The 12,727-nt window shown below is 34.0% G+C and overlaps 1 protein-coding gene across 12 annotated transcripts in view; it reads left to right on the top strand.

Moving 5' to 3' along the window:
- Positions 1-12,727, top strand: part of Ktn1 (kinectin 1) — a 105,562-nt gene that overhangs the window by 32,839 nt on the left and 59,996 nt on the right. For 11 of the 12 annotated variants that reach the window (XM_077800059.1, XM_077800060.1, XM_077800067.1 and 8 more), the window contains 3 exons: positions 2,351-2,488; positions 3,902-4,072; positions 8,251-8,381. In XM_077800059.1, coding sequence (XP_077656185.1) covers positions 2,351-2,488; positions 3,902-4,072; positions 8,251-8,381 — 440 coding nt within the window. The remainder of the gene's footprint in view (positions 1-2,350; positions 2,489-3,901; positions 4,073-8,250; positions 8,382-12,727) is intronic. The other variant, XM_077800062.1, reaches the window with a different exon arrangement.

The raw sequence follows: 12,727 nt of genomic DNA, 5'->3' as shown, positions 1-12,727 counted from the left end.
TAGCTTTTACAGATTTTGGTGTTGGGCAGGGGTTCTTAAACCTATCCCCCAAGGATATCAAGGAATATTGGTTTTATTGGCTTTTAAGTATTTGCTTGCTAGCTATGACCAACCATGGTACTAGAGAAATACTATATCTTTTTAGTGAGGGGAGAAGGACATGCAAACCAGTAACAAAATGTGTTTTATAAAGGAGATGTATAGAAGAAATACAGAGGCCAAAGCGATTTATGCAGAGGCCAAAGTTACTTATGGGTAGTAAAGGAGGGTTAGTCTTCAGAAAGGAGGCAGTGTTTAGCTGAGTCTTCAGTACTGCAGTCACTTCACTAAGAAATAGTGGGTTTTATACCCCATTGGCAGAATTATCATGTGTAAAATCACAGAGGTAGAAGATATAGTGTACTGTTGAGCCATGAAATATGAGGTAGGGAACAAAGCTGAAAAGAAAGCAGTACCTAGATCATGATGGTTTTTGTATACTGTCCCAGAAGCTGAAACTTTTTAGGGTAGATATTGCTGAAGATTTTTAAGCAGGTTAATTACATGGTCAGATTTATATTTTAGAAAGATCTCTTTGGCAGAGTATGAGGACAGATTTCATGGGGCAGTTATTTGATGTGGGCAAACTAATTAAAAGGCTGTACCTTTCCAACGTTAACATGTAAGCTGTGATAGAAGAGATAGAAATTAGAGAGGTATACAAAAAAAGAATGATGTGACCAAATACATTATATGTGTTGGCAGATAAAGGAGAAGACAGGATCAAAGCTGATATCCAAGTTCTGAGTTAGCCCAGGGTAGGCAAAAACTGTAACTGTAGGTTGAATATGGTCCTCTTCCTATTTTGTTGTGGTCTATGAGTCAAGAGTAGTTTTTACATTTTTTTCCTTTTGTGATGCTGGGACTTGAACCCAGGGCCTCATGTGTGTTAGGTAAGTACTCTACCACTGAGCTACCAGTCTTAGGTTTTACATTTTAAATGGTAGGGAAAAAAATCAAAAGAACAGTCAAAAGAGAAATGTAGAAATTATGAGTCAAATACTAGTGTTCATACAGTTTTGTTTGTTTTTTTGACACAGCCATTCATTCACTTACATACATCTGTGACTAGCTTTCATGCTGTGATGGCAGACTTGAATACTTGTGACAAAATCTGAATGAACTGCTGTAACACCTAAAGTATTTACTATCTGGCCCTTGACAGAAAAAAATTTTCCATCCTCTTATGGATACATGGTTATTAGCACTAAGATAGGGAATATTGGAGACATGGGGTGTGAATGGAAAGGAGAATGCTTTTAGTTTGTGGTTCAAGTGCAAATGTTAGCTAGTAAATGTTGGTGTGTAAGTGAGGGTAAGGCTATACAATACATTCAGAAGGCTTGAGCTTGAAGGTAATAGTTGAAGTCATTGATATAGATAAAATCATCAGGGGAAGTGTTTAAATTGAAGGTATTGAGAAGCAGTTCACAAAGGAGACTGTAAAGGAATATTATGAGTGGAATAATAATTTTGGGTGCTTTAGGAGAGAATTTTTTTTAATTGTAGTAAAATATGTAGAGTATAAATTCTGCCATTTTAACCATTTTTAAGTTTGCAGTTTTGTAGTGTTAAGTAGATTCACATTTTGTGTAATCACCACCAGTCATCTTCTAGAACTCTTTCTTCTTCTCCAGCTGAGGCTCTTTACCCATTTAACACAATTCCTTACTTTGCCCACTCTGGAAGCTACCATTCTACCATCTATGAGTCTTTAGGAAGCTCAGGTTATTGGAAAGTTGTCTTTTTGTGATAGGCTTATTTCACTTAGTATAATGGAAAGGAATTGTAAAAAAAGGTGAAGACATTAGAATGAAATGTTAAAGAGTAATCAAAGAAGGACTAATGGTTATTATATGTAGACTATGGCATTTGGGACACTGCGTACTTCAGTTAATCCTTTCATGGAATGGAAGAACTAAAAACCAGGGTGCAATTTGTTGGAAAATGATTGGAAGAAAAAGAAGTATATACTATTTTGTCAATATAAAAGGGAATGGGTGTAGGAGGCTGGAAGTTACAGTGGTGGTGAAGGATTTTATATTTTAAAATGATAGAGACCTGACTATGCCACAGGCTGTTAGGGAATGGTGCTAGAATGGGGTGTATAAGAAGAGGCAAGTACATAAAGAGCTGATGTAGTGGAGTAAAAATGCTGGAATGAAAAAATAGTGAGAGCATTAAAATTGTTATTGCATTTAAGATTTTGGTGGTGAAGCTTTCTAGAAATTATTCATTAATGATTGCATTGTCTGTGACATGGTCATTATTTGCTGTGATAATTTTTAAATTTTTTTTCTGTTTGATAAAGATGATCAGGACAAAAAGGTGGAAACTCTCATGGCACCATCAAAAAAGCAAGAAGTATTACCCTTCCATCAAGAGACTAAACAAGAAAGTGGATCAGGAAAGAAGAAGGCTTCATCAAAGAAGCAGAAGACAGACAATGGTAAAAATATGTAGATATATATATTATAAAGTATGCTAATTCTAGAGAAGTACATCAGGACAGGCACCCCGAAGACCTCATGCTCTTTATCCCAGTATATCATATGCTATAACAAATGTAATTCTAATACAAGTCTGAAATTCTCTGGCCTCGTGGCTTTGCAATGCTTGGATAGATGGGCCTATTACAAGTTTATGATGAAAAATTTATCTGAAAATTTAAAAAGTGAAGTATTTGTAAATGTTCTCATTCTTGGTTTTGAAAAATAATAGCATATAAACTATAGACAAAAAATATTCCTGAAATATTGCTGTGTTTTTGTACTTTTTAATATCACTTAAGATAATGGTTGAAGACATTTGTTAGTTCTGGCATTACCTTGTGTTGCCTATGTCCTAAACAAAATTTGGTGTATATATGGAAAGCATAAAATTAAAAATGACAGAGCAATCTTAAGGTTTCTGAAAATTTCAGGGAAAACTTGGCTATTAAATGTATATAGATTAAACAACAGGAATTGCCAAATAATATTAGGCTGTGGTATCAACTAGTACTAGAAAATAGTAAATTTGGAATGGAAGAGATGAAATTCTATTTGCATTAAAATTATGACATCTCAAATAACAGGTAAAAGAGAAATTTTACCTAAATATATTTGATAAAATTAAACATGATCAATTTTAAATAATAAAAAGGAATTACATGTGCATGAAAGTTTTTTTTTTTTTTTTTTCTCCAGAGGAAGGAATATAAACATTTCTATCTGGGTGTGGAAATTTGTATCTCTATTAGATGTCAGGCTAAATAATTACTCTTATTCCTCACATTAAATAAGAACAAAATAAGGAGGCTTCCTTCCTTCATTTTTAATGTTATTCTGGAAGTTTTGGGCAAGTGTTGTTAAGATGTACTATGGAAATCAGAAATGTAGCTATTAGAATTGAGAAGCTATGTGCAAGGAACAATGACAATGAGTTTTGAACTTAACATGTGAAAGTAATTTAATTAAAATTATCAGTTGGAATAAGAATTCAGTAAATTATTAGCATAAATAAAATTTAGTAGTTTTTCATGAGCACTAATTAAATGAGAATAGGTTCTTATGTTAGAAAAGACAAATGAGAACTAAGAGTGTCTAAGAAATATTAGATACTATTGGAGGTATACTGTCCATTTTAGAATATTTAAGTGTTGTTCTATAAAACAAGACTATTTTATTGTAAGTATATTGATTGATGCAATCAATTGATTGATGTGTTTTACTTATGATTTTAAACCAAATTGAGCTAATATTAGAGATTTGAAAACAGATAAGATTTATCATTGGATTTAAGTGTGTTTCCATGTTGTTTAATCATTTTTTTTAAAAAAAAAACCCAAAATAATTATGATTTTATTGAACTTAAATTACAGTTTTGGTAGATGAACCCCTTATTCATGCAACTACTTATATTCCTTTGATGGATAATGCTAACTCAAATCTTGTGGTAGATAAGAGAGAAGTTATTGATCTGATTAAATCTGACCAAGTAGAAGGAATCCAGAAATCTGGGACAAAAAAGTTGAAGATTGAAACTGACAAAGGTAATATCCACATTGTCAATAATTAGTTACATTGTACTATTATATTTTTGAGTCATCATGAAGTCAAGTTCATATTCTCATAGAATCAGTGCATTGCAAAAGACTAATAGAACTCTTGCAGTAAAAGACCTGTTGGTAGTCTCTAATTTGTCCTTCCCAATGTTGTAGGCCTGGACACTGGAATTTGACTTGCTCAACATTCCACAGCTATTTTGCTATATGGTGACCTATTATTCCTTGCTACTATTACCTTCTGTGAGATATTGAGGCTAATTTATTTATTTATTTCTAAATATTTTGGTTTTAGTTGTGGTTAGACACAATACCTTTATTTTATTTATTTATTTTTATGTGGTGCTGAGGATCGAACTCAGTGCCTCACACATGCTAGTTGAGCGCTCTACCACTGAGCCACAACCCCAGCCCTGAGGCTAATTTATAACTGCCTTTTTTCTTTTTTTCAAATAGATTATTTTTTAGAGCAGTTTTAGGTTCACAGCAAAATTGAGTAGAAAGTAGAGTTTCTGTGTTCTCCCTTCACCCCACACATGCTCACAACCACTTTTTAAAAGTTGCAGTGTGATTTCAGCAACAGAAAAAGAGGCAACACTTCCAAACTCATTCTATGAGAGCAATATCAGCCTGATCCCAAAACCAGGCAAAGACACATTAAGAAAAAGAAAACTTCAGACCAGTATCTCTAATGAACATAGGTGCAAAAATTCTGGCAAGTCGAATACAAAAACATATCAAAAAGATCGTGCACCATGATCAAGTGGGATTCATCCTAGGGATGCAAGGTTGGTTCAACATATGGAAATCAATAAATGTAATTCATCACATCAGTAGACTCAAAGATAAGAATCATATGATCATCTCAGTAGATGCAGAAAAAGCATTTGACAAAATACAGCACCACTTTATGTTCAAAACACTAGAAAAATTAGGGATAACAGGAACATATATCAACATCATAAAGGCTGTCTATGTTAAGCCTCAGGCCAACATCTGTTTTTCTAAATGGAGAAAAATTGAAGGTATTCCCTCTAAAAACTGGAACAAGACAAGGATGCCCTCTTTCATCACTTCTGTTTAACATTTCTTGAAACACTGGCCAGAGCAATTGAAGAAAGAAATTAAAGGGATACATATAGGAAAAGAAGAACTCAAATTGGCATTATTTGCTGATGATACGATTCTATAGCTAGAAGACCCTAAAAGTTCGCCAGAAAACTTCTAGAACTAGTAAATGAATTTAGCAAATTAGCAGGATATAAAATCAACACCCATAAATCAAAGGCATTTCTGTGTGTCAGTGACAGATCCTCAGAAAGGGAACGAGAAAAACTACCCCATTTACAATATCCTAAAAAAAAAACAAAAAACAAACAAACAAAAAAAACTTGGGAATCAACGAAAAAGGTGAAAGATCTAGATAATGAAAATTACAGAACCCTCAAGAAAGAAGTCAAAGAAGACCTTAGAAGATGGAAAGGTCTACCTTGCTCTTGGATAGGTAGAATTAAAATTATCAAAATGACCACATTTCAAAAGCACTATACAGATTTAATGCAATTTCGATCAAAATCCCGATGACATTCCTCATAGACATAAAAAAAGCAATCATGAAATTCATCTGGAAAAATAAGAGACCCAGAATAGCTAAAGCAATCCTTAGCAGGAAGAGTGACGCAGGTGGCATCACTCTACCAGACCTTAAACTGTACTACAGAGCAATAGTAACAAAAACAGTATGGTATTGGCACCAAAACAGACTGATAGACCAGTGGTACAGAATAGAGGTCACAGAAACCAACCCACAAAATTACAATTATCTTATATTAGACAAAGGTGCCAAGAACATGTATTGGAGAAAAGGTAGCCTCTTCAACAAATGGTGCTGGGAAAACTGGAAATCCATATGCAACAAAATAAAATTAAACCCCTCTCTCCCACCATGCACAAAACTCAAAATGGATCAAGGACTTAGGAATAAAACCAGAGACTCTGAGTCTAATAGAAGAAAAAGTAGGTCCTAATTTCGATCATGTGGGGTGAGGCCCCAACTTCCTTAATAAGACTCCTTGGCATAAGAATTAAAATCAAGACTCAATAAATGGGATAGACACAAACTAAAAAGTTTCTTCTCAGCAAAAGAAACAATCTGTGAGGTGAATGAGTGCATCCTGGGAGCAGATCTTTACCCCTCACACATCAGATAGAGCACTAATCTTTAGGGTATATAAAGAACTCAAAAAGCTAAACACCAAAAAAACAACCCAATCAACAAGTGGGCCAAGGACCTGAAGAGACACTTCTCAGAAGATGATGTACAATCAATCAACAGATACACGAAAAAATGTTCATTATCACTAGCAATTAGAGAAATGCAAATCAAAACCACTCTTAAGATTTCATCTCACTCCAGTCAGAATGGCAGGTATTATGAAGACAAACAATAATAAGTGTTGGCGAGGATGTAGGGAAAAAGGTACACTCCTACACTGCTGGTGGGACTGCAAATTGGTGCAGCTAATCTGAAAAGCAATATGGAGATTTCTTGGAAAATTGGGAATGGAACCACCATTTGACCCAGCTATCCCTTTCCTCAGTCTGTACCCAAAAGACTTAAAAACAGCATACTACAAGGACACATCCACATCAATGTTTATAGCAGCACAATTCACAATAGCTAAATTGTGGAACCAACCTAGATGCCCTTCAGTAGATGAATGGATAAAAAAAAGTGGCATATATACACTGGATGCCCTTCAGTAGATGAATGGATAAAAAATAGTGGCATATATACACAATGGAATATTACTCAGCAATAAAAGAGAATAAAATTATGGCACTTGCAGGTTAATGGATGGGGTTAGAGAAGATAATGCTAATCCATATATTAGCCAATCCCATATAACCAAATGTTGAATGTGTTCCTTGATATCAGGAGGCTGATTCATAGTGGGATAGGGAGAGGGAGCATGGGAGGAATAGACGAACTCTAGATAGGGCAGAGAGGTTGGAGGGGAAGGGAGGTTATAAATGATGATGGAATGTGATGATCATTGTTATCCAAAGTACATGTATGAAGACATGAATTGGTGTGAATATACTTTGTATGTAACCAGAGATATGAAAAATTGAGCTCTCTATGTGTAATAAGAATTGTGTAATTGAAAAAAGATAAAATTATCAAGGAAAGAATAAATTTTATCCTGGAGAACAGAGACAAAACAAGAATTTTGAGGAGTGAGGGTAGAAGTGGAGAACTGGAAAAAAGAAATAAGCATAATTAAAAAGAGTTGCAACCTCCATGTGAAAAAAACCCAACATAATGGGAGACTAAGGCTAAGGTTTTGTACCATTCTATTGATCCTGATTTATATTCATCATCTATGTTTAAATACTTAACTGGATAAGAAGAATAATGAATTCAAGTTGCAGATAAACTCTGGAAGTAATCTCTATAAAGTATTTTTTTGGGGTAGTACTACAATTGGGTTTAAGAAGATATAGTCAGTTTTCTACATTGTAGGTCATGAAACCATAGTTTTCATTCACCTGAAAAATGAAAGTGTTATATAAACATAATTCTGTCACTCAGAAAAGTGATCTATAATGGTGTTATTAAAAAAAAGAAAAGAAAAGAAAAAAAGTTGCAGTGTGACTGACATGTTAAAAGCCCTAGACTCCTTTGGGAGTAATGGGTGGTAGTTTCTTCAAGAAGGGGAAGTTGGTGCCTAACGTGGGAGCCCTGGGAGAATTGGGATGGTCAAATAAAGGAGGCATGGATTGTTCTTATGTCAGGATTCCATGTATATATTTGATCTTTGTTGAATCAGATTTTACTTTTATAATTTGGAATTTATTTTCTTAGTATTTTTAATGTTAAATGAAGATATTATGAATATATGTAATATAGATACTAGCGTCTAGTAGATGCTTAAATGATTTTTTAAAAAGGCATGCTATCATTTGTAAATTCTTAGTTAATGTAATCATTCCATAGTATAGATGATAAAACAACCACCCCACCCCTCTTTTAAGCATTTACTGTTATTTAACGTATAAATTACTTTCTGGGTCAGGAATTTTTGATATTTACCTTTGTTGAAGTTATTACTTTGTCTTCTAAATGCCGATTCCTTGTGTTTTTTTTTTTTTTTTAAATTAAGAAAATGCTGAAGTGAAATTTAAAGATTTTCTTCTGTCATTGAAGACTATGATGTTTTCTGAAGATGAGGCCCTTTGTGTTGTAGACTTGCTGAAAGAAAAGTCTGGTGTGTTACAGGATGCTTTAAAGAAGGTAAGTGTGTTTTTATGGGCACATTTATGAGCAGTAATTTGAAGTTCACTCAGCAATACTTCATCCAGAGCAATTAATTATTTTCTACTTCCATTCTTTTTTTTTTTTCATCCACATTTTTTTTTTGTGGTCATGGCGATTGAACCAAGGGCCTGTGCATATGAGGCAAGCACTCTATAAATTGAGCTGTATCCTCTGCCCCTCTACTTCCATTCTTAATACCTTAAGCCACATGGTCACATCTAAAACTTTTGGAATATCTTCAGAAATTATTTCATAGATTCATGTTAATCAGTCCACTTATTTAGTAGTATCATCTGATGCTTTGACAAAAAGTCAGTTGCTTAAAATAAGTAAGGTGATTTTAATGGCTTTAAAGTCCTTTGGCACTTGTCTAAGCTTTGCAGTGCTTTGCTCTGTCTAGACGTATTAAAGTTAGGGTTAAATGATTTTTTGACAGCATGTATGGAGGGTTTTTGTGATTGAAGAATGCATTCAAAGAAATCTAGGGGCTTTTGTTATTTGCAGTATGCATGTTTGTGTGTAGGTAATATTTCCCTTCAAAAATAAGTTATTTGCATTGTAGAATTACTGCTATGGCTGATAATTAAAACCTTATGGAGTTAACATTATTTTTTACAGGTTACACTTATCATAATATTATGTGTAGTATGTCATACTGGTAAAAGTTTTCAAGTGTTAACATACATGAGATAAGATGATATAGTGTCTGGTATTCAATTAGATGATTGACTAAACTCTCTCTGTTCTGAAAACATGTGTTCACACACATGTACACCTTCCCTGCCAGTTTACCTGCTTTAAAACCTTGGTTTAATTTTTTTCTTAAAATAAGGGCCACATTTCTTAAAATGTAATCTGAGTCATCACCTCTCTCCTGATTACCTACAGTAGTATACAAATGATGTTTCTGTTTTTCCTTTTAGCTCTCTATTTTTCCCATATAACTGCAAGGTAACCTTTAAGAGGTAAATCAGGTTACTTACTGCTGTAAAAACCCTTTGGTGCTTTTCTCTTTGCCCTTAGAGCATAGTCCTACTTACTTAACTACTTTTCTCTGAAGCCTCATCTAATGACATTTTCCCTGTCCCCTCACTGCTCAGTCCATTTTATCTACACAAGGTCTTTTTTGCTTCTTCTAGCATACCACATTTTTTGTTTATTCTGTCTTTCCCCCTTCCCCAGTTTCTTCTCGTGCTTAATTCCTCTTTCAAGTCTCCACCTTAATATCATTTTCTCATATAAGCATAACCAGTCTTTGCAGTGTAAATTGTTCTCTCTGTTCTTTGCTCTGATAACTATCTGGATGTTTTTTGTCATAGCTTTAGCAGTCTGTTCATTCTTTCAAGTATCTATTAACAGTGCTTTTTGTAAGTCTCTGGCAATTACAGTGTAGCATGCTGGTTAGACCGTCTGCATGTAGTGATAGCAATGGTTCAGAGTAAGCAGGGTTTGAGGGCAGTCAGTAAATGTGGTAACTCTAGGTGACTTTGATTACAAAAGCCAGATTTTTTTTTTTTAATGAAGAACTTTCTTGATATTCTTGACTGAAGAATTTGTTCTTTGATATACTGTATTATAATAATTGGTAAGTACCTATCTGAAGAGTTCTTAGTTATTTCTGGGGATTGGGAAAAGCTTTTAGCAGTAGAAAGCTTCCGGGTTAAGTTATTACATTATTCCCTAGCTGTTTAAAATTAAAAACAGTGCTTTAAGAGTTTCTCTTTTGATTAATGATGTTGCTTGTGACTTATGGGCCTAAGAGTAGTTATTTTATTGTCTGAGACAGCTTTGAACTCTAAAGATTGAATGATAAATCAGTCTACCCTTGATTTATATTTTTGGTAGGTCTAGAAAGAAGTTTGTGAAAGTCAGCATTTAATATAGGGAAGGTGTTTTGAAGTGTTCACATTATCTCTTCTTCTTTGGAGCTGTTTGTCCTTAGATTAAAATCTTGCTTGGTTTCTTAGAAGGTGGTTTTGTTCTCTACTGTTCTCTGCTCTTATAGGCCTTCTATATTTGAGAAAGTCTAGGTAAGTTTAATTTCTCCCTTTTCCTATCATGGAAGCTAAGTTGGGTCAGAATTTTTAAGATTTCAGAGTCCTAGAGGTAAATGGATCTTTACACGTAATTGAGAGCAGTTCAGAGCAAAGGGAATGGTAAGGCATAGAACAGACGGAAGTTAGAGGACTTGCAGTGATGAATGCAGAGGCCAGGCATATAACAGATGGAAGTTAGATGTCTTGCAGTGATGAATGTAGGGTTGATGACTGTTTTCTTATTTGGGTAATGGAATACATGTGGCAACAGTGGCGTTTGTGAGTAGTTTATAGAGGAAGAGAGAGTTAAGGATTGTGGAATTTTAGAAAGTTGTTAGGCATTCCGTGTGCCATTTAGGTGGACACAATTATTTCATAACTAAGTATCTATTTTTCTGAAGTTGAAGAAAGATTTCAGTGGGAGTGATTTGAAACAATTCACTACTACTAGTTGTACACATGGATGGCGGAAGTGATGAAAGCTGAAGAAGGAACCCTGAGAAACACTGGTGTTTAAAGGGCAAGGGAAGTCACAACAAAGAATACTGAAGAGGAGGAGTGGGAGAAACACTTCTGAGATGGTAGAATCTCAGAAGCTTAGGGAGAATAAGAGAGTTCAGGGTGAGAGTGACAAGCTTTAGAGAAACCAAAGAAGATAAAGATTGAAAAACTGGGTTTGATATCCTTAGGGAAAGTGTTTTCATCTTAGTATTAGACTATGTAACTGACAAATGAATGGGAAAGATGACAGTGTGTCTACTCTTAGTAGCCTTAGATGAGAAGGGAAAAGCAGAGTAAAAACTAGATAGAAGGGTTGCAGAATTGGAGAGAAGATAATATTTATGTGTGACATGTGTCCTTGTGTTTATGTTGCAGTACACTTAAATGTTACATGTACAGTGTAGGTTAAGATCCTGGGCTATGGAGTCAAGTTTTGTTGAATTCAAATCTGAACTCTGTCACTTTGGACTTTATGATTTTGGATAAGTTAATGCCTCTATTTCCTCATCTCTAAAATGGTAATGATAATCAGGCTTTTGGAATTAAATGAGGTAATGCACATTAGGTGCTTGTTTCTAGCATATAGTAACTGCCCAAAAATTGTTAATGTGATTACTAGTAAGAAAAATTTGATTATTATTTTCAGCATTGATATTTAATTATACTTGCTTCAATTATATGAATTTTTAACTTTAAACTATTAACAGAGATTTGGCCCCATGCTGTATAACAGAAGGTACTTCTGTATACTAATTTTTCCCTAAAATTCTCTTGTCTTTCCTTCTCAATTTTTGTTAATTATTATAGCATTTCCATTTGTTGGATACTTAATAATGTTTAACATCTACTCTGTGATTATAATTTCCATGCTTTTTTTAGTCTTAATTCTGTAGATAAATGATAGCTAAAAATACCAGTTATTTTGTTTTTTTTTTTTTTTTTATTGGTCGTTCATAACATCAGTTATTTTGTTATACCTTCTTTATTCTTCTCTAGATTGGCTAAAATTGTTTTTTCTGGAGTTTCTTTAAAAAGGACTCATGGCAACTGCATATCCAAAATTTTATCAAGTTAAGATGCTTCTTTGTTGTCTTTGTGTTTGAATGATAGTTTGGGTGGGGGTATAACATTCCTGGATTTCACTCTTTTGAAAATTTTTAATGGATTTGTTATTTTACTGTTTTCTATATTCATATTTCCAGGTATAGATCTGAGGCTGCCCTGAATTTTGGGATCTTTTCATGTATTTTTGTCAAACTGCACTTGTAAAATAAAAACATTCTTTGGGTAATAAACAACATTTGTTTATTGGAGTTCCTCACTGCTGTGCTGTATAAACATCAGAGGAATCAGTAATTTTACTATAATATGTATTGGCATGGACCCATCTGTCATTTTTCTCTCTAGTCCAGCTTACCTTTCCAGTCATTAAATTCAAGCCAGCCGTTATTACTAGGAAGATTTCTATGTTACTGAAATAATTGAAATCATTTGTGTCAGTTAAGCATATGGTCTCCTTTGCTTGTTTTAGTCCTTTAAAAAAATAAAACACCATATTATCTTTGACCATTAATATTTTCAATGGAATGTCCATTTCTGTTTGTTTTAATTTAATGATTGCTTGGATGTTGTTACTTCCACTGTAAGTTTTACCAGCTTTGTTCCATCTCATTTTGTGATTTTATTCTTTTCTCTGAGCTCCTTTTTGTGAGCTCTGCTCACTAGTACTCCTTTTCCAAGAGAGATGCTCTCCTTGGATCTTCTCTCTGTTGGATATTGATAGTT

This window comes from Urocitellus parryii, chromosome 6 (assembly GCF_045843805.1).
Source record: "Urocitellus parryii isolate mUroPar1 chromosome 6, mUroPar1.hap1, whole genome shotgun sequence".
In the NCBI taxonomy this organism is placed as follows: Eukaryota; Metazoa; Chordata; class Mammalia; order Rodentia; family Sciuridae; genus Urocitellus; species Urocitellus parryii.
This window is presented reverse-complemented; position numbering and strand designations above follow the sequence as displayed.